Below are 22,004 nucleotides of genomic sequence, written 5' to 3' on the forward strand. Positions count from 1 at the left end.
AAAATTGTGAAAATAAGAAATCAAATTGTACAAATATTATTTTTCAAATGTTAATTATCGTAATTATTTATTTAAATTTGTGAAACAAGAATATTAAATTTTAAATGTAAGTTTTCAATGCAATCCACACAATTATATATGCATCCATTAATTCTATAATTAAAGTAGTGTATCGTTGTCATGGAAACGAAATTCACGCTCGGAGCGAATAAACTAAAGCCATTGGACTAAATATATAACCATTGAGGGCAGCACTGATCGTACATTGTGATCGAAGTAATAAAAAAAAAAAATGGTTTACAAATTGCAGTTCTTTAGTTACTGAGTACAGTTGGTAAATAGAGACGAGTACACATCTGTTAAATTACAATCTATTATTATAATATTTTTATATAAGTTTTAAAAAATTTATAAGACCGTTGCTATGATTTAAATAAAATAAATGATTTTATTTAAATAAATATGAAATTTGTTGTTAATTTAGCAACTTTCTATAAAAATATTTTGTGTTTTCAAACTAATAATTAATATTTTTAATAATAATTAATTAAAATAATAATTTTATATTGTGATAAAATTAGTCATAGTATTTAGATTTAAGACTTTAGCGGGGTAAGTGTTTTAAATAAATAATTATTCTTTCTTTGTTTAAGTAGAAATCATATTTCTGAGAATGACTTAAGTAATATAATATTTTAATTACAAGTTGGAATGTTTTATACGATAATTTTAATTCAAATGGTGTTATGTGATTTTTGTCATTTGAATCATTTGCCCCCTAACCAGGACTTTAAGAAAAAAACTAAACCGGTTAGTACGGAACTAAGAAATTTTTATTTCGACAAATTTCTTATGGTTCATAATTTTTAAGGAAAACAAAAACAAACATTATTTTCCCTAGAAAAAACAATGGGAACATACTCATACATAGGAAAGGATATCAAATAAATAATCTCGTATTGTCTGAGAATTATTATAATTAATAAAAATATTTCAATAAAAATATTAAAATAAGGTTTTTTTTTTAATATTCCATTATTGACCATGAAAAGTTGACTTTTGTGAAAAAATAATTGATAGTTTTACATGCTCATTATTTCCGGTTATTTCAAAATAAAATTTATTGAAATCTTTTATAAAAAAACTGAGAGATTCTCGAATATTGAAGGTGGTACATTTACATATTATTTCTAAAAATTTTGGGAAGAAAGGCATTTAAAAATGGTTCATCTACATTCTTTACACTTTCTCCTCGATTTTTACAAAACAAGAAATGCTTAATGCCTTATTTAAATTTTAAATGTGCCATACAGGGCGTTCCAGAAATAACGGACGCTCTTGTTGCATTAGAAAGAAAATAAATATAATTCCATTTTTTGATCCGATACATTAATTAAAATAGACAGTCAATCAGAAGCGCGATACACCGGTAAGACAGGAGGGAGGGAAAATACTAAGAAACTGTGGAAGTGAGTCATGAATGCAAGTTGTGAATGTTTAGGAAGAGGACTTTTCGCCTTAGAATTTCCTTTCTATCCGATACAACAAGGGCGCCCGTTACTTCTGTCCGACCACCTGTATACGTTTAAAAAAATGGTATGCTTGCCTAAGTTATAAATCGCCAGGGTTTAATGCCGTAGCGAAAATATACAACCCCAATGAGTTTCTAGTACCTATCTTTATTTCAAATTAACTCCCTACAACTCTTAAAAAAATCTTCCTTCAAAATTTGATGAGCTTTTGATGAATGAATATTTCTTAAATTTGTCGTCAGATTAAACAATTTTATTACGCCATTGCATTGGCAACTTTTATGATGTCATATGATTATTTAAAAAAATCAAAAAAGAAGATTGCAATATGAATTGGGGTTATTTTTAAATGAATCAAAATATTTGTTACATATTTTTTTGCTTAACAAGCGTTTTTGTAATATATGTAGGGTGTATTTAACTAAAAATTAAAGCTCATTTCACACTAGGGCACTGCTCTCTATTACATAATATTTTAAATCATGCAGTAAAATATAAACAGTAAAAAGTTTAAAATTTTTGGCGTTTTCGTATGTTTTGTAAAAGTAAAATATTTCCATTTTCTATTAATTCACTTCTAAATAAAGAAATAATATCCTCTAGGATGCATATGAAATATTTAAATGATTTTTAGGGTTAAAGGTGAATCCCCCTCACAGTATTTTTTCGAAAGAAGTACGTCATAATATTATTTGTGTCCACTTATAATATTTCATCTGTACATTTACAAAAATAGTTTTGATATAAAATTATGAATTGTTTTCTGTTTAATTATTATCAAATATTATTTGAAGTAATTTTGCTATAAAATTCTTTTTGAATATTCCATATTTTGCATAAAAAATAATTTTTTTTATAAAAAAAAAAAATTGTCACGTGTTGTTTTTATAGATACTATGGCAAATATGTCTCTCTTTAAGTAGATCTCCCACTTTTAATAGGTAACATCTGCTCGTCTCCTTACTTTTCTTACTAATACAGTGAAACCTGGTTAAGTGAAACATCAAGAGATCTGCAAATTTGTCTCACTTATAGACGAATTAATGTTATCTTATCTAGGTATATATACTATACTGGGTGTTCCAAACCACCCGTCCAGGCTGATTATTCTGAATAGTTTTTAAAAAAAATTGAAACGAAAAAACACGTATCAAATATTTTTTGAAACTCTATCTAACCATACCAAAAACACCCTCCACCCTCAACCCCTGTTAGGGGTAGGGGGTGTAACTTGAAAAAATCAAATGGAAACCCCTATTTTTTTCTGCAGATTTGGATTCTTCAGAAGAAAAGACAAACATTTTGTCTAAGAAATTTTTCCCGATTTTCGGTAGATCGCGCTACAATCGACAAAAATCGTTCTTTTAGATTTGGCATAAGAATTGCGCCGTTCAATGACAAAAATCAAAACGAAAAAGTAAAAATAAAAATAAAAACACAAACACACAGAACCAAAACAAAAACAAAACAAAAGCAACACAAAAGTTAGAAATTCAACGAAAATAAAAGAGAAGCGAAAATGTCGAATTGCGGTAATTGAGGTAAACCACTAGACAATTGGGAGGATGCTAAATAAAGCTCTTAGAAAGAATTAGATATGAATCATTTTAGATTTAATTTTTTTTCAGACTTTCCAAAATAAAAAAAAACATTTTTACAAAAATAATTTTTCTAAATCATAATAAAATATGAAAAACAAAAACAGAATAGTCTTTTCTTCAAAAAAACAAAAACAAAATTGAAAATAACTATTCTCGACTCAAAAAACTTTTCTCGCCTTCACTTGAACTGCAATTCTAATGCCAAATCTAAAAGAACGATTTTTGTCGATTGTAGCGTGATCTACCGAAAATCGGGAAAAATTTCTTAGACAAAATGTTTGTCTTTTCTTCTGAAGAATCCAAATCTGCAGAAAAAAATAGGGGTTTCCATTTGATTTTTTCAAGTTACACCCCCTACCCCTAACAGGGGTTGAGGGTGGAGGGTGTTTTTGGTATGGTTAGATAGAGTTTCAAAAAATATTTGATACGTGTTTTTTCGTTTCAATTTTTTTTGAAAACTATTCAGAATAATCAGCCTGGACGGGTGGTTTGGAACACCCCGTATATATATCAACAGCGTTACTTTCTCCCCAAATTGTTTTGAAAACTAAATCGTTTCTATTTTTAAATACTTCCAACCAACTTTTACAAAAATTATGAATACTGAACCTTCGCGCGAAATCTTGTACCTTTTCTTTAATCTTCGTCTACTTACCGGATTGTTTTTGTTAAGAAGTTGCTAGACCCATGTTAGCAAACACTGTTCAAGTTCAGGATGTTCTGATAAACGTATACGTTTTAGTTTTCTTTGTCCTTCAGGACATTGTGATTGAATTTTATCTTTATTCTGAAGTATTCTACAAAGAGTAGATTTTGGCACATTAAATTTGACACAAACTTCATCGCGTGTCTTCCCACTTTCATAAACGGATATTAAATTCAGTTTTTCACGTACTGATAACGATTTGAGCCTTCGTCACGGCATTTTTCAAATAAACATCCGTATGATAGTAAAGCAAAACTAGTTAAGTGCGAAATTGCCGGGTAGAATAAGAAAAGTGAATAAACAAACAAAACGATGTTATCTCAGTTTTCAGTTACAGAGGTTAATGCATATAAAATTCATTCTCTGACGATGACGATAAAATAGAAAGAACGAATCCCATATATAGAAGTTTGCTTCGTCCCACTAACAGAGATAATTCAGTGCAAAAGTGTTGGGACCTCAGCATGAGTTTCAATTATGGAGGTTCTCACTTAACCAAGTTTCACTGTACATAAATTATGTACGAAAAAAATCGGTTTCTTGAAATTATATTAAGTTATTATTATTTTATTTGAATTACAGATAAAAACCTCAATCGATAAAGAGCTCAATGAGTTAATTTTTAAAAGAGTGGTAGAAAAATGAGACAATCTTGGGCAGACTATATCCAAAATGGAGTCATAATTACAATAACTTTAATATTTCTAGCAAATAATCCGAACGAAGTTCAATCGTTTGGTTTTGGTGATGCAGTCGATGTAATTGAAACTAGTTATAATGTTGCCAGAAAATTATTTACCGCATATGAAACAGTTGCATCAGAAATTAATGAAAACAATCCAGAACAAAATGAAATACCATTATTAAAAGGTCGTGAGCAAAAAATACTACGTTATGTGGAAGAAATATCACGTCAAATGACCAAAATTACATCGACTGTGGGTCGTTTAAGTGGTGGGGATTCAATGGAAAATTTACTACAACAATTACCAAACCGATTAAAATATGAGTTACAACGAAATGATTTAGCGAATATGATTACCCAAATTAATGTGGCCTATAATTATATGTTAAATTATGTTAACGATACACAAATTGAACGATTAACTTTAGAAGATTTTGCAATGAAAGTTGTGTCACATGATCCGGGCTCGGTACAATCGTTATTGTCACGAATACATTATTTAATTGTACCAGAGGGTTACGATTTTGTTGATCGTGGTATTTTATATTTAATTAACGATAATGAACAGGTAAGAGATCCTTTATTTTTATAGTTTTTAAAGGTGACGGTTTGGAAGAGTATTTGGATTGGTTATTCGTTGGCTGCAAAACGGGAGCTGGTAGCAAAAGCAGTTTCATACTAAATAGTATTATATGCAATACATATTACATAAATGGCACAATTTTAAAGTTATGATCAAAAAGCATGCGATAGAGGAGAGGCTCCTATTACTTGGCAATGTTAAAAAGAGTATACGAATTTCAACGAGAATGGGCTAATAAGATGATTTTATGAACATCTATATTAAAATTTTGTTCATCAATATTTTTAAGCGTTACAAACTTGGTACTAAATTTAGTATACTCTTGATATATATTATATATACATGATATAAAAATTAGCTGTTAGCAGAGCGTAGTTGCGATTTCAGGACCTCTGGGTTACGCGCTTTCACTGCGTTCTGAGTAACAATATCGTACTGAATCTGTTGTATTGAAAGTATTTATCGGACCCAAACACTGATGGCATTCGTGCCCTGTATAAGCGACCTTATCCTCTATCTTACAATTCTTTGGTTTTAATCATTTATATACGCATTGCGTAAAAAATTATCTCTGTTCTGCACCCAATGAATATGGTTTTGTGTGAAAGATAGATTTTTCTCTTCTCTTTTGTGTGCAAAATAGACAGTAGCAGCAAAGAACACATTTTTGTGGTACATATATGGAAGCATGCCTGAAGACTTTGGTTTGCAATTTGCATGGAGCACTTTTTTTACAGAAAATTCATATTAAAAACAGGAAAAATTGAGAATTTTAATACACACCGCCTATATACCGATTTTTATATGCTATTATTATTCATGATTGTGAATGAATAATGCCTCTTCCCACTTTTGAATTTTGGAGGTTCATCTTTCATGAAGTTAACTCTAGTGGTTTTATTTATATTAAGAAAAAAGTGCATCAAGTGTTTATTGAAATTTTAAAACTGAGGGTTCAGTAGTCATTACCAAATTGTTTATTTGGTATTCAATATTCAACGAAAATAGTTCTATAATCCAACAATATGTTAATAAAAATTTTGGATAAGTGTTATTTCTAAAGGTGTGCGTCTACTTGATAGGAACTGTCGATAATTTTAGTCTCGGTTAGTCAATTTCTAGTGTTTTAACTTTCAAATTTACGTACAATAGGATTCATGAAGAATTTAAATTAATTTACAGTCTCTAAAAACAATTGAGCTCGCCATTCAGATATTTCAGTATCAACGAGGTACCCAAGCGTTTCTTTCATCAACGAAGTACCTACCTCAAACGTGTGAACAGGCTTTTACATTACAAGTTACATTTTCAAAACACAAGGCGTTTCGTTCATCAGCGAGGTGCCAACCCTTAAACGTGTGAACAAGCCTTTACATTACAAGTTACATAGACTTTCTGTCTGGTTTTTGAAAGCCATTTAAAGTAATTTAGTTTTTCTTGCCAAACCACAAATTATTCAAAGATCAATAAGGCTACCATTTTAAAAAATAATGTAGGGATTTTAAGGATACATTAATCCTTTGTTTGATTAACCTTGAAAGACAAATAAAACTGACAAGCCATGGTTTGTTAATCAACAAAGAATTTTTTGTTTAGAGTACTAAACTTTTATAACAAGGCCCAATGTTTAGTCATATGATATAGGTAGTTGAAATAAATTAAATTATGTAGTCTAGAACCAAACGTAGTATTTATTCGATTGTCATTTCACAAAAGTTGACAATTTTAGTTAGAGGTTGCCATGTCAAGCTCTACCCAAAAAATTTGTCCTTTAGTAAAAATTTCCTAGTAAGGAACTACTTCTCTCTCAGGGGATGGGCTAGAAAATTTGTACTCGTACACCAAGCTTCAAGGTGATAAATTTTCTTTAAATCTTAGATAAATAAAAAGATATTGAATACTATGTTCTTTGCCCGAACACTAAAAATTACTATTTTTAACCCCCGATCCAAAAAAAGCGGTGTTATAAATTTGACCGCTATATGTGTGTGTATGTTTGTCTGTCTGAGCCATCATAGCACCTTAACATATGAACTGTTTTTGATTTTTTTTTTTTTTTGAAAAGTAATTTAATGGAGAGTGTTCTTAGCTATTTTTCAAGTGCGAGTTTAGGGTTCCGTTCCCGGAACAACTAAAAAATAGGCGATGATTCTCAAAATCTGTTCAGTTTGGAGAAGGCTCTAAGAAAAAAGCTAATTTAATGGAGAATGTTCTTAGATACGTTTCAACTGCTAGTTTAGGGTTCCGTATCCATTGAATGTTAATCGGTTTTAAGATTGAAATTGAATTGAAATTTTTTGAGTCCCCTGAACGAATCCCTGGCTAAGAAGCATCCTTGACAACAGCCTTTCAAATTTCCAGGCGTTCTGAAATGACTTGTAAAATACTATGCCTGGCTCTAGACCTATCATAAATGAATTTATTCATACATTCAATAAAATTTAGTCTCCCACTATTTATTTATGAGTGAGACATGTTGATGACGTGTGAACCGAGCGCAATAGCACACAGAATCGCTGACAATATTATTATGGGGTATATACACAAATCCGTTGACACTGAAAACAGTTGTACATAGTTTGTTGTCCGGTACACTTATGGTACCTTTTTCTTTATCAATATATTTCTAAGAAATTCGTTTCTTTGTGTTTTTAAACATAAACAAGTGAAGTGTGTTTATTTTTGTTTTTAAAAACAAAGTGTTCGTGATTCATATGTTTCTCATACGATAGTTTTTTGTTTCGACGAATCTTAAGTGTGATGATAATTAAAGTCCTTAATTTATGAATTTTGCATTTAAAAAAAATCTTAAGTAGGCTTAAGTTGTAAATATTGATTTTAGTAGTTTTTTTCCTTTAATTAGTATGAAGATTAAAATATGAATTTTTTTACATAACAGGATTTTATTATTATTTCTTAAATAACCTTGGATGGTTGTGTAAATAAATTAAGCGCTCAATAAGAAAAAAAATGTATTTTTTGAGATATATTACGATTCGAAGTAATTCAATATTGATTTCAAGTTAGAGGAAATGTAGGTTTCTTTTCTGTGTAAATTGATACATATTTAGGGTTGATTTTCTCTATAACAAAAAGGATACAAATCCGTAATCCGCTGTGATTATCCTTTTGAGTGCTTGTTTTTCAAAGTGTATCTTTGGCTCTTACATTTTTTAATTTTTATAATTTTTTGGAACTTGTATATATTGCGAGGGTATTCTAAATAACTAGCATATTTTAATGCTGAAAAATGTCGATTCCGTTAACGAATATATACAGTATGTCGGAACTTTTTCTAATAATTTTTTCAATATCTCTAACCATCTCTGACGTTAGGCAAAATATTAGAAATTGGCCCTATTTGTCAATTTATAGTAGGCTGAGTTTAAAGTTCAGATTTCGATTAAGTATCTTAAAAAATTTAAACCCATCACTCTGTATGAATGAAAATATGAGAGTGTCTTCATCTTAATTGCGAGACACTGTATATAAAATCAAAAACTCGTTCGTAAAATCGATAGATTTACGGCAATTTGAATTTCAATCACTAATATGCACGATATATGAACAATTAAAACTGTAAGTTGTTGAATTTCTTGTTTAAGTTGGTAATTTTGCCTTTCAATAAGAAGCAAAGATGGTATCCAATGAAATTATGTTTGATTTCGAGCATTTCGATTACAACATTTGGCATAAATAACTTCCCCTAAAGCTAATTACATTGAGTTCTCTTACGATCCTTCCATATTCTAGAGTTGTGTCATCTCTTTCTAGAGTTTCCAAAAAGATATAAATAACACAAAGCGCTCAGAAAATGACAACTAAGCACTCGTCATTTTTTATTATAGTTTATTAGAAATATTAATGTTCGAAGCTAAATTATTATTGACAGACCCAATTCAGACAAGAAACGCGATTTTGTTTACTTCAGAGGCATAAAGCATTCATTGTAGCTTTCTTTATGTGGTGTTTACATTACCCTAAATTCTTGCTAAGGCTCTCTAAACCTTTAGCTGTAGAGTACAAAAGTAAGGATCTCCCGAGCAATACTAAGTCTATCTAGAGTGGAAATTAACCCAGGATAGCTAGGGGATCTCTAGGATAAACTTTCAGCTACAAAAGAGCCAATCAGAAGTTGTGGTCTATATAGTGTGGAAGTTAATCAAGGCTCTAGCTAGGAGTCTCTAGATTAAACTTCCAGCTTCACCAGAATCAAACGAGAGTTGTAACGTACGTTGATTGCCAATTTAAAATTAGTTCAGTTGTTTCTAAGGCTTCGTTCAAACATGACTACTTAAAAATTTGAAAAATTACAGGATGTTAGATGAAACTAATCAAATAATGTAATTTTATTTAAAAAAAATAAATACAATCATGATGATACGGTTAGTTTAACATTCGCTAGGCTAGAGGAGCTTATGCAATAAAATATTTATGATGTATGAATATGAACCGCATGGTTTCATGATATCAAAAAGAAATTTTCATTTATTTATTATTATTATATTCATTTTATGTTAATAATTTCCTAATAAGTAATAAATATATGTGTGTACTTTATGTATGTATATAAAAAGATGTTTTTACTATATTACATATACAAGTATACTTTAATTAACTTTGATAATAGTCGTTAATATTTTGAACTTTCACTTATACATATTTACTTATTCGCAAAAATATTAGTATTGCCTAGAGGTCCTTAAAACAGGTACAGAATGCATTGTATAGATATCGTAGTTTATATACATTGGCGTAATTCCCCAATTAACGTTTATAAATGAATTGTTCTCGAAATCTTAACAAAGTATAAAGACTTGGCCGAATATCTTAGCAAAGTATGAAGGTTCTTATGTACGCCTGGGCCTGACAATGTATCACGAGTTTTGAAGGAGTTATCATAGTAGGGAGGAAGAAGAAACAATATATCGTCTTCTCTGTCACAGTCCAGCTCTTGCCATGAGAAGATTCGTTAATTTGAGCCAGCCTTTCTTTGACGACTTGTCAGACCCTAAGTCCGTTGACGTCAAAGCACTCCTCTGAACTTAAACAGCTCCGATTGGTTCATGGAGTAATGGTCGGGAATGGGCCAACCTTTTTTTTTTCTTCATCACAACGGACCCTTTGGTCTAAGTGTGTCCCACTCCAAGTGTATCTCACACCAGGAGTTGTCACAGTAGGGAGGAAGAAGAAACAATGTCACATCTTCTCTGTCACAGACCAGTCCAATTTGAATCTTCGATATTAAGTCCGATGACGTCAAAGCACTCCTGCTGTACTTACACAGCTCTAAATGGCCGGGAATGGGCTAACCTTTTTTCAGTATCAAACGGACCCTTTGGTCTAAGTGTGTTCCGCCTCAGGACATCTCGATACATTCTCGTGTATCGAGAGTATTTATTTCAGCGTAGCGAGTAAACTGACAGCCAATATGTTAGAAGTTGTAAGATTCTAGAAATATTCAGAAGTAGAATTTTTGCTATTATATCTTAGAATAATCAGAAAATTTACCAATAACCTATATTCTAACTTAAATTTGAATTACAAACTCAATAAATATTTCTGTACATTTCATAATCAATTATTTTTTAATTGATAAAATTTCAAATCGCTTGAGCTATTCTTCGAATGATTCATATTTTAATCACACCTAACAAAAATTTCAAGTGGTATAAATGTGTTCGAATATTGCACAAATAAAATACAGATAGTGATCGTTTCAAAGTCGTAGACAATAGTTAAAATTTGATAGATGATTGCCCAAACAAAATAAGCTAATAAATCATAATTTTTTCCAACTTGCGAGAGATTTATTTTAATCTAATCGAGGTTAATAAACATTTTAATTTAACAATCTCAATTATATTATTGAAATAAAAAGTCAATTGCTTTTTTTAAATTCAGAAAGTTTCCTAAGAGTATTTTAAAAGTATTTCGAAAACGGTAGTAAATATAAATGTGCTTATAATTGAATCATATCTGTTAGGGGATGGTTCGACTGCCACACTCTAATTTATTATGGACATTTAATTAGATGCTTTGATGATAAATTTTGTTATAACTTCATGAATGTAGACGAGAAATAAGAATAAAATTTTTCGATATTTGCCTTAGTTTTGGAAATATTGAAAGCTAAATAATTAAACAAAATTTTCAATTTTCGATATTTTGAAAATTGTTCCAGATATCGATAAATTTTATTCTTACTTTTCGTCTTATATTGCCATTTATAACATAATTAATCATCAAAATTGAATATATATTTTTTTTAAATTTATCTTTACCCCACTTCTTATACATCCTTAATTAGTCGGATAAAACGGTTTTTTTTTGTTTTCAATAATTTATTAAGGTTTTCACTTTAATTTAAATATTTTTTTTTTTAATTTCCATGTTTTGGAAAAATCTATGAAAACATATCATCCATCTACCATTTCACTATAAAACCATTGTTTTTGAAGTCATTTATTTATTTTAAATAATCTGACAACCTCCCCTAAAATTTTCAGAATTGATTTAGACTTAGTCTGACTTTATATAAAAAAAATCAAGCTTTTTATTTAAAATTGCCCTGGCGCTCATACATCCTTAATAACCAGCATATTCATATGATATTTAAACAGTTAATTATGGTAGTTATCATCTTATTATTTTCAAAATAAGTCCTATTTTTTTTGAACATGACTGTACGATATAGTTATCTTATTTCAAAATAATTTTTAGAGACCAAAGTAGACATAATTTTTGTCTTTTCGCGTTGTTTACAGACTTTTAATAGACTTGTTTATTTCTAGATAAGATAAATGCAATGTGTTTTTTTAATTAATATAAATAAAAATAGTATTATTTTTGGAGGATGAGATTAATTAATATAAATTGTTTCTACATACAATGTGTGTGCATGCAATTATATATATTTTTTTATTAAGTGTTTACTGTTTATAATTTATATAGAACTAAGTAGGGTATCGCGCCGCGCGGCGTTGCCTTCATAATAAATTCATATGTCAGCTAAAATAAATTAGAAACACATATTAAATTATAATTCATAACGGTCTAAAAATCATATCGTGATATGTTTTCATTTTTATGAGATCACATTTCCATTGTTTTGTAAACATGAAAATATATTGTTTTATATTTCCAAATCGATGAAGTGTGGAAAGTTAATAGATAAATTTGAAGTGGATTGATTTTCGGAGAGGAAATTTTCGAATAGATTTTTCAGGCCCTGAAGTTTACTTAGTTATTCGTAGATCTTATGCAAGTATTATTTGTGGTCTCACGATATTTGCTTCCAGATTTTCGATTGACAAAACACTTCTAAAACATTTCTAAAAAGTAGATTTCTTTTCAAAAAAGCTATGTCTATTTTCTTAGAGTGAAAAGAGATTACGAGTGAGTTTGAAGCGATTTAGTTCATCAAGAATGAAAAAAAACTGAATGATCTTCAGGTCCTGTTGTCTTCGCAGAAATTTCAACTAAGAACTAAGTAAACCAATAAATTTTCAGTTGAAATTTCTGCGAAGACAACAGGACCTGAAGATCATTCAATTTTTGTTCATTCTTGATGAACTAAATCGCTTCAAACTCACTCGTAATCTCTGTTCACTCTAGAAAATAGACATAGCTTTTTTGAAAAGAAATCTACTTTTTAGAAATGTTTTAGAAGTGTTTAATAGCTTATTTTTTAAAAACTAATTTTTGATAAAATGTGTGGTTAAAAATTATCTTTTTCAAAGAAGTTTAGGGCAATCAACGTTCTGTTCAATTAGGGAGTTTTTTTACATTTTAAACCAATAAATTTTCATTTCAAGTTTAAATTAAAGTACCTGGATGGCCGAGCTTTGCTCGTTATTTATTTAAAATGACCCGTTTGCGAGATTAAAGTTTCCAAGAGAAAACGACCTTTTTTTAAAATGAAACTTAGCTAGATCGATTTAGATCGATTTTTCGCTGCTAAAACCTCCTGCATACTAAACGTGTGTTACTTAAACGCGACTGAATACTTTAGTACCGACAGTCCCCACCCCCCTAAAGCCTCTGCATACTAATTTTCATGAAAATCGTTGGAGCCGTTTCAGAGATTGATGTATCATGCGTGCCCGTTTTTCTCGTACGGTATTCTTGATTCTCTAATAGTCAAAGTACAAGATATGAAATTATATTTATTTAGTTTGATATATAAATTGATTATTTAAGTTTATAATTTAATATCTAGTGCAAAGTTTTTATTAAACAAATAATATTCAATTCTCGCTCGTTATATAATCATTTACCTTCAGCTTAGTAATGAGTTTTTTTACAAAATAAAAATTAAAGCGTATATATATTTATAAACAATAAATAAGGTTAAAAAACGACAATTAGGCTTCAATAAGACAGACTGCAAATGTAGAATCCTGAGTCGTAACTTCAGTTGCCTACAGTAGAGCCAAGAGTCCATATTTGCAATCCGTCTGATAGCTGTCTTTTTTTAACTGATTTAGTTTTTAAAAATATGTATACGTAATTTTTATTTCGTAATTCTTATCAAAAATCTCATTTAGTACTGTATAATTGCCTTTAGTAGACGCAGTTAGAGCCACGACTGCATTCCATCTGGTAAAAACCTTAGATCCAACAACTTTGCCTTGAAAGTACGTTAAAATACGACTCGATCTTCGATTCTCAAGATATCTTAATTTGAGTCTACATATTTTGTGTAAAATCTTTTCTCTGATTTTTTGCTATTTGTATTTTCTAACCTGCTGATCGAAAGTCAGCATACATTGTAACTTGAGTTGTAAAGCTCGACTGCCTAGATTAGGCAGTGGAACGGTTTGATATAAGTTAGGGGGTTTCTTTTTAAACAATGAACAATCACTTCAATAAGTTGTGAAACTGGTAAAATCAAAATTCGATAGGTTTACTTAATGTGTTTAAAGCTCAAGCAAGCTTCGATACAGAGCCACACTCAAATTCTAAATTTTACAATTGCAAACTGTGCTATGACTCTTGGTGAAAAACTCTTTTGTTCGTGTGAATAGACAATACAATCTGCCCCTCCCCCCTATTGTTTTATATATAACAAGCAGATTTTTCCTTTGAAATAAAACCATATTAATTATCATCACACTTATTCCGAGAAAATCATTAAAAATAAATTTGAAATAATTTTTATCATAAGAATATTTTCAAAGTCACGATTATTTCTTTTATCCAAATTAGTTTAAAAAATAATATTATTTAAATAAAAAAATTTCAATGACACAAACTGTAGTTAAAAAAATGTGATAAAATTGTTTAAAACAAAAACATTAATCGAATTAAAAAAAAATGGCTTGCCTAAAAACATTAGTAATTTTATGTATAATAATATTAATAAATTCAATAAACTGTGATAAAATTTCGGAAATCGATACATTACGAATAGACTTTATAAATTTGGAGAAAGATTTATGGGCGAAAACATTAGATTCATCGAAATTGGATCCAACAGATCGTTTATCCGTTGAAACAGCGGGCATAGAAATTATTCGACGTTTTAAAGCATTCGATAATCGAATCAAAGAATTATATCCGCATGGCTTAGAATATGGTTTAGAATTTTTACAAAAGCTATGGAGTTGGGAGATAATTCGTACATATGAATTAAGTAATGTGTACAATTTTTATGAAACATTTCGTCGTGTCCAATTACGACAAATAGAGAATGCATACTCGCTATCGCCAGAAGAAACATGGATTGAATTTTCCGAACCAAAAATACATGATTTTCAATTTAGTGGTGTTAGTGAATTAGGCAATCGTATACAAGAAATTGTGTTTAATGAACAATTATTTGAATTGACATTGAAGGTATTATTTTACTAACCACAAAAATCACTGTGTAGAAATTTATTTCTGATTTTTATAATTCTAACCAATTTCAATTTTTTTTAAATCCTAACCAATATGTTTATTTTGTATTTAAAGTATGGAGACTACACAAGGATATCGAACTCCCTGTAAACAACTGGTTGACACAAACAAGACTAGCGTTTCTTTTACGCCGGAGTTGTTAAAAATATGATGCATTTATGAAATACTAGCATGATACCCGCCCACTAAGCGACGCTAGTGGTACAAATAATTTCTGACATACGTTGTCAATCTCTCGCTTGAGTTCGGTCTACTTGTGCAGTCTCCATGTTTTGAAGCTTAAAATGTATTAAGGTTTTTATTATCAATATTCAAAATTCCCCACTCTTAATTTAATAACTGTTTCGAAGTATTTTAGATTACAAGTTCTCGAAATGGAAATAAATATAAGGGAGCAGGGACTTGTACGATAAAGCATAATCGTTGGTAATCTTCCTCCAATCAACGGAGGGAAAATTAGACATCTAGATCTTACAGTTTTGAAGTTAGATACAAAACTATCGTTTTTTAAAAAATGTCGATAAATTATTGAAAATCGTTGAAACATTGATTATTAAAAATCGAAATATATTTATGCTTCAAATTAATATAAGCTTTGAAGAAAGCGCTTTGGTGTTTTTATGTAATATAGTTATCGATATTTCTAACATTTGTTTTTAATTTTAGGAAGCCAATTCTGATTTATGTAATTTACGGCAATCACCACAACAGCTACTATTTAATTTATACAGTACACTAGCATTAACGGAATTAAAAGGCTATTCAATGATGCAATTTTCCTATATGTTAATGAAATTATATAATAAAGGAAATATGACTCGAGAAGTTGAACTGATGCGAAAAGGTTATGAGGATCGTACTAAACGAATGATTGGAGCTATTAAGAGTGTTATGCAAGATGCTAGTCGTGATTTATGGATATGTGATCCAAAACGACATGTTCCAGGTAAGAATAATTTTCCAGAAAATTTTCCCTCAATAATTAAACAATAAGGCTTGAAAACGGCAATATCACAGTGAAATTTGTTTTACGAAACAAGAGAAATTTCAAAACTTAAAAATTCCCTCACAATTTTTTCGGGTACGGAACCCTGAGCTCTTACTTGAAACATATCTAAGAGCACTCTCTGTTAAATTATCTTTTTCCTTGAAGCCTTCTCCAAGCTCAACCGATTTTGAGGATCATCGCCTACTTTTTAGTTGTTTCGGGCACATAGCAAAGAATCAAACGAAATAAAAAAAAAACAAAATCAGTTCATCCGTTTAGTGTCTATGATGCCACAGGCAGACAGACGAACATAAACACAAAGTGGTCAAACTTGTAACACCCCTTTCTTTGATTCGGGGGTTAAAAAAGGCAATATCCCAGTTGCCTAATGTTGAAAAAGACAATCTCTATGAGTTTTGTATATTTCCAACTTTTTAAAGCAATTTTACAAAAATAATCACGCCGAAATTTTACTGAAAAAAATCGTCGGTTTTGGAATCGATTTTCCAATTTTTTTAAAACGATCTTTTTGCTTTTTTTAAAGGTGAATCGTACATCGAAGTAACACAATTACTCCAAGGATACGTCGAAAACGAAGTAGATTTAAACAAGGACGGAACTTGTCGGGAAACATGCAACGAATATTCCTACACCGAAAATTATGGTTGTTATAAAGATTTATATTGTTCCAAACAACGAAAATGTAAAGGGAAAATTATCAATTGTAAATATTACGATGCCGATATGTGGATCTGTCCATCGGTAAGTTAGAAATTTTTTATAACAAAATTAATTTTGAGATTAATAATTTGAATATTTTAAAATAGAATGCAAGTTCCGGTCGACGATACGATTATATTGAGTATGAAAATGGTCGAGTGCTTGGTAAAAAAGGATATTGTCAGAGAGGGACACAAAAAGTCGATAGTTGGTGGAGATGGTTATTCTGGCGATGTTCGTATTGTTTCTGCTTGTGTGACGAACAAGGAGTCAATTCTGATCGATACTTTAATTTACGAAATGTAATCGCTGATGTTGGAAACAACAGGTAACGTATAATCCGTTCTAAGTCGAATATTTTTGGAATATTTCTAATCAAGAATTAAGGATGTACGAGCACCAGGGCAATTTATGGATAAAAGGCTTGATTTTTTTTATATGAAGTTGGACTAAGTCTAGATCAATTCTGAAAATTTAACGGGATCAGCTTTCAATATTTCGAAAACCAAGACAGACATCGAAAAATTTTATTATTATTTTCCTTCTACATTCATGCAGTTATAACAAAATTTATCATCAAAGTTGAAAATAAGATATAAATAATTTCAACCTTAAGTCTAAAACTGTCTTGGAGCTCGTACTACTTTAAGGCAATCCGAAAATATTAAAAAGTTTCAATAATCGTTAATTTTTTTCCAGAGTTGTAACCGGCTTAAGATTTGTTAAAGAAAATCGAATAATCCATTTACAAATTCAACAAGGTGAATTATTACCGAAAGGGCGTATCAACGAAGCCACTTTAGAATGGGTACCGGTCGATAAATATTCAATTTTGGATAGTGGTGTTGTTTCTGGTGAAGATTACCATACTTTGACATGGGAATCGCGAGCAATTGATTTAGACGACTTAGAAACAAAACCAAATCATATCGTAACTGGTGTACGATTCCGTAAAGTTGGATCTCATTTAAATTTTGAAATTCAAGCACGACCATTCAACTTTTCAACGGGTTTATTAGTGGACCCAAAGAATCAGTATGAATGGATTAGTAATGATAATACTGATGCAAGTTTAGATAATCCCAGGTAATTACAAATTTTTTTACCGGAAATCTTTTTTTTTTAACGGAACCCTAAATTCGCACTTGAAACATATCTAAAAACACTTTTCATTAAATTACCTTTTTCCTTAATGAGAAAAATCGACAGATAAACAAGGGGTGGGGGTGGTTGTAAGTTGAACAAAGAACAAAATTTTGAATTTTTCCAAAATAAATTTTTTTTTGTAGTATTAGATCAGTTTTAAGCAAAAAAGTACTCTTGTGATTTTTTTCTAGACGCTTAGTTTTCGAAATGTGTTTTTTATTTTTCAATCTCTGAGAGAATTCGCTTAGTTAACTCAACTCTAACGCTGAATTTTTTCTTTTTATTAATGAAATAATTTATTTTTTCAGGCGGCAACTACGACTAAATAATCCAGATGTACCGACGAAATTCCGTATATCATCAGCACCCGATTCACAGTCAAATCAATTTTTACATTTTACACACACAGCGATTGATAAGGATGCGGCGCAAACAACAGTACCATTTTTAGATGCTCAATCTGTGGTCTCACAGATTCCAGTACCTTTAAGTGGTGCTGGAATTTACCATAAAGGTCAATTAGGGTCTGGTGGTTTTATTGCACCAAAAATCAAAACATTTGACTTTACCCCATATATTATAGAACCACCAAAGTAATTATTTATCTTATTATTATAAAACAGTATTTATAACGCCAGGTCTCACAAGCTTCTGTTAGCGCTAGCTACGCAGTTAAAGTTAAATTTTTATTGAGTTTCTTTTTTTTGCTTTAGTCAATTACCAAAAATTAATTGTTAACTTTAACTTGAGTTGGTGAAACCTTAGAACAAATTTTTATCCTTTATTTAAATTTTCTAACATGTTTTTTGTAGTCAAAGTGATTCAGAAAGTGAGGCTCAAAATGGGATTATTAGAGATTCGGATTTAAACGGAGAAGAATGTATCCATAATAGATATTTTTTTCTAGTTTATTTAATCCCATTTTTATTTGTTGGGATAATAATTGGTACAATTTTATATTTTCGTACATATCGATTAAAACAAGCAGGCTACATTGAAGTTTAGGAATGGGTCGATAAACATACGCTGATTTCTACTTTTTTTTTATAGAATAAACATTTTCATTTTTCATTAATTCGTAATTATTTTTTTATCTCCATTAATTTCTCAATACTTGAATATTCCATAATAGGTTTTTGTCTACTATGAATAAATCGGAAAACACAAAATTATTTTTCATATTAGTTTTATAAAATAATTTTGGTAAAATTAGGTCACGTGACAGCAAACATAAATCAGAAAGTATTGAAAGTATTACGTCACACCATAACAATCGCTATGTAAACAACATTCTATTTTAATAGAACGAAGCAGATTAGTTGATTACAACTACATAAACCTGCATAAACAAAAATGCTTGTATGCCAAGTCGTGATGTCATTCAAGACACCATGGCACTCTCTACAATATTTTCGAAGTAAATTTGAATTGGTTTTAGAAAATGCAAAATACAGTGTAAATTGATTAAGTGGGACTTGGATAAGTGAGAAACCTTCATAATTCTAACTCATGCTGAGGTCCCAACACTTTAGCACTGAATTATCTCTATTAGTGGGAGGAAACAAACCTCTATATTTGCGAGTGAATTTTATATGTATTAATCTCTGTAACTGATTAAACATATTTTTGTTTGTTTACTCACTTATTTTTTTATTCTACCCGCAAATCCCGCACTTAAAAAATTTTGAGCCTCAAAGATCTTCAGTTTTAGTTTTGCTTTACTATCATACGGATGTTTATTTGAAAAATATCGAAACGTAGGCTCAAATCGTTATCAGTACGTGAAAAACTGAAGTTAATATCTCTTTATGAAAGTGGGAAGATACGCGATGTAGTCTTTGTCGAATTTAATGTGCCAAAATCCTACTCTGTAGAATAATTCAGAATAAAGACAAAATTCAATCACAATGGTTCTGAAGGACAAGGAAAACTAAAACGTGTACGCTTATCAATATATCCTGAACTTGAACAGTGTCTGCTAACATCGGTCAAGCAACTTCGTAACAAGTGTACCTATGATTAAAGAAAAGGCACAAAATTTTGCAAAATTTTAAGGTTCGGTATTCATAACTGGATATATCTCTATAACTCTGACTTATAACTTTGTAACTGAAATAACCTGTATTCTGACTTCTAATAATGAAACCCTCTGTAGACACAATCTCTAATAATCCTATTTTGACACTGGGTAAGTGGAATACCTCTATAAGTGAGACAAATTTGCAATGCCCTTGATGTCTAACTTAACCAGGTTTGTTTCACTGTATGTAATGCAAATAGTGTTTTAATCAATTTTAATAAATCAATTTTTCTTTAGGACAAAAACCTATTTCAATCAAGTCATTGATAGATTTCTAAGATTCATTTGTTTCTATAACGAACAGCTCAGAATACAAGGAGCTAACAAATAAGAAATTTTTTTGACTAAACCAAAAAACAAAGCTCGTAATATTTAATTTATTAATTTTTAACTTGAGTTTGTGAAACTTTGCACTAGAACAATTTTTTTTTCCAAACTATATAAGACACATTTTAAAAATTTTCTAAAATATTTTGTAGAATATTTTATCCTATTCAAAGCGAATTAAAAAGTGAATTAAAAAGTGAAGCTCAAAACGGGGTTATAACAGATTTGGATTTTTACGAAGAAGACTGTGTCCATAATAAATATTTCTTTATAGTTTATTTAATTCCAATTTTACTTATTGGTATAGTTATTGGTACAGTTTTACGTTTTCGTAAAACAACTTTGCCGTTAAAACAACTGGCAATAACTTATGACGTTTAGGAACGGGGCGGTAAAACAATTCTATGCTAATTTCTGTTTTTTATATATAAAATAAAAATTTTCATTTTTCTTTAATTTGTTTTATGATTTCTCTCCCAATCCTCACTAATTTTAGTCTTTCTAGTAAATAGCAAGTCATACTGACGGATTTTTAAGATCATTTTTCTAATGGATAGCCCAGAAACCCCAAGAAAATTGAAGTGAAGTTAACATTTATATTTAATAAACTCCCGATTGTGGTTTATCACACAGTAGGTAGAGTCTAACAGAACACGCTATAAATATATCTTGAATCTGTGACGGGCAGACAGACAACCGAAAATGGACTTTAGGTAATTTTATGAACATCTATACCAAAATTTTGTTCGTAGCATCAATATTTTTAAGCGTTACAAAATTGGGAAAAAAACTTAGTATACCTTGATATATATTGCAATTATACATGGTATAAAAAGCGGGAAATCAGAACAAATCTTTTCTTGGTCGCAGTATGTTAATTTCAATTTTAAAGTTTCGTTTCGGACGTGTATTCATGGGTACCGCAAATGAATCCTTGGCATCTAGACCAAGGGGTCCTCTGTGTTCTTTTTAAGAACAACCGACCACCCGTAGGCAAGACGTCTCTGGATAAGGGATGCTATATTAAGCAAATGAAGCTATTGTATTCTGTCGAGGCCAGACGCTACGCAGTATTCACACAGGTTCTCCGCCGGGATTTTTCCCAGGATTGATATATCCAAGGTTTCGGACCAAAACATTCTACACCTGCAGGTTTCTACGGGTGAAAATAATATGTATGGAGGTTTCATCGTCCTCCATGAAGGCCCTACAAGTAAGATCATCAGAGATTTCCATGTTATTGAAGATGGTAGTTCAATCAACAGTGTCCTGTCAAGAGCCCCACCACCTTTTTCAATTGTGCTCTAATGAGTTTTAGGCAATCACAGTCGAATAGCATAGGTATGATTATACACAGTTTTGCCTGTCGCATGCCCTGCCCAAAGCTCCAGTAATCAAGATAGGCTTGTTGTAGTTATTACTTGATTCGGTTAATCATGGAGCAATTTGTTATGTGAATGACAGATAAGATGAAAGGGGCGTTAGAGACGACACCTCTTATGCGAACGAGTCTGCGGATTCATTCCCATTAATGCTAGTGTCCCTTCGAGATATGTAAAATATTCAGCATAATTTATTGTATAATTTTTTTATTTTTAGTTTTTTTTTTTTTTACCCATTAAATCTCCAAACCAGAGGCAAGAAAGCATTTTACAATATTTTAATAAAAAATGGCATTAATACCAATCCAAATTTGATCATTAAACCATAAAATAATACTTTACACGTCTTTA

At 30.3% G+C, this 22,004-nt stretch overlaps 2 protein-coding genes across 4 annotated transcripts in view; one reads left to right on the top strand and one right to left on the bottom strand.

Moving 5' to 3' along the window:
• LOC123291872 (E3 ubiquitin-protein ligase Ubr3) overlaps positions 1-22,004 on the bottom strand; it is a 52,719-nt gene that overhangs the window by 19,531 nt on the left and 11,184 nt on the right. The gene's annotated exons all lie outside the window — the stretch shown is intronic.
• LOC123291881 lies at positions 544-20,727 on the top strand. 3 transcript variants are annotated; one of them, XM_044872319.1, is made up of 8 exons: positions 544-612; positions 4,422-5,092; positions 15,677-15,956; positions 16,543-16,760; positions 16,826-17,046; positions 17,418-17,804; positions 18,173-18,457; positions 20,424-20,727. In XM_044872319.1, exons 2-8 carry the CDS (start codon positions 4,481-4,483, stop codon positions 20,650-20,652), a joined length of 2,232 nt encoding a protein of 743 aa, XP_044728254.1. In that variant the 5' UTR covers positions 544-612; positions 4,422-4,480; the 3' UTR covers positions 20,653-20,727. The 3 variants fall into 3 exon arrangements, with proteins under 3 accessions (XP_044728254.1, XP_044728255.1, XP_044728256.1); XM_044872320.1 differs by lacking the exon at positions 20,424-20,727 and adding an exon at positions 18,677-18,935; XM_044872321.1 differs by lacking the exons at positions 544-612; positions 4,422-5,092 and adding an exon at positions 14,392-14,947.

The sequence above is a fragment of the Chrysoperla carnea genome, chromosome 2 (genome assembly GCF_905475395.1).
Source record: "Chrysoperla carnea chromosome 2, inChrCarn1.1, whole genome shotgun sequence".
NCBI lineage: Eukaryota > Metazoa > Arthropoda > Insecta > Neuroptera > Chrysopidae > Chrysoperla > Chrysoperla carnea.

Bases quoted from the DNA above. Each gene is read 5' to 3' on its own strand.
- LOC123291881 (XM_044872319.1), top strand. From the start codon at position 4,481: ATGAGACAATCTTGGGCAGACTATATCCAAAATGGAGTCATAATTACA. The intron at 16,761-16,825 runs GTAAGTTAGAAA...ATTTTAAAATAG, and splicing joins ATATGTGGATCTGTCCATCG to AATGCAAGTTCCGGTCGACG. The intron at 17,047-17,417 runs GTAACGTATAAT...ATTTTTTTCCAG, and splicing joins GCTGATGTTGGAAACAACAG to AGTTGTAACCGGCTTAAGAT.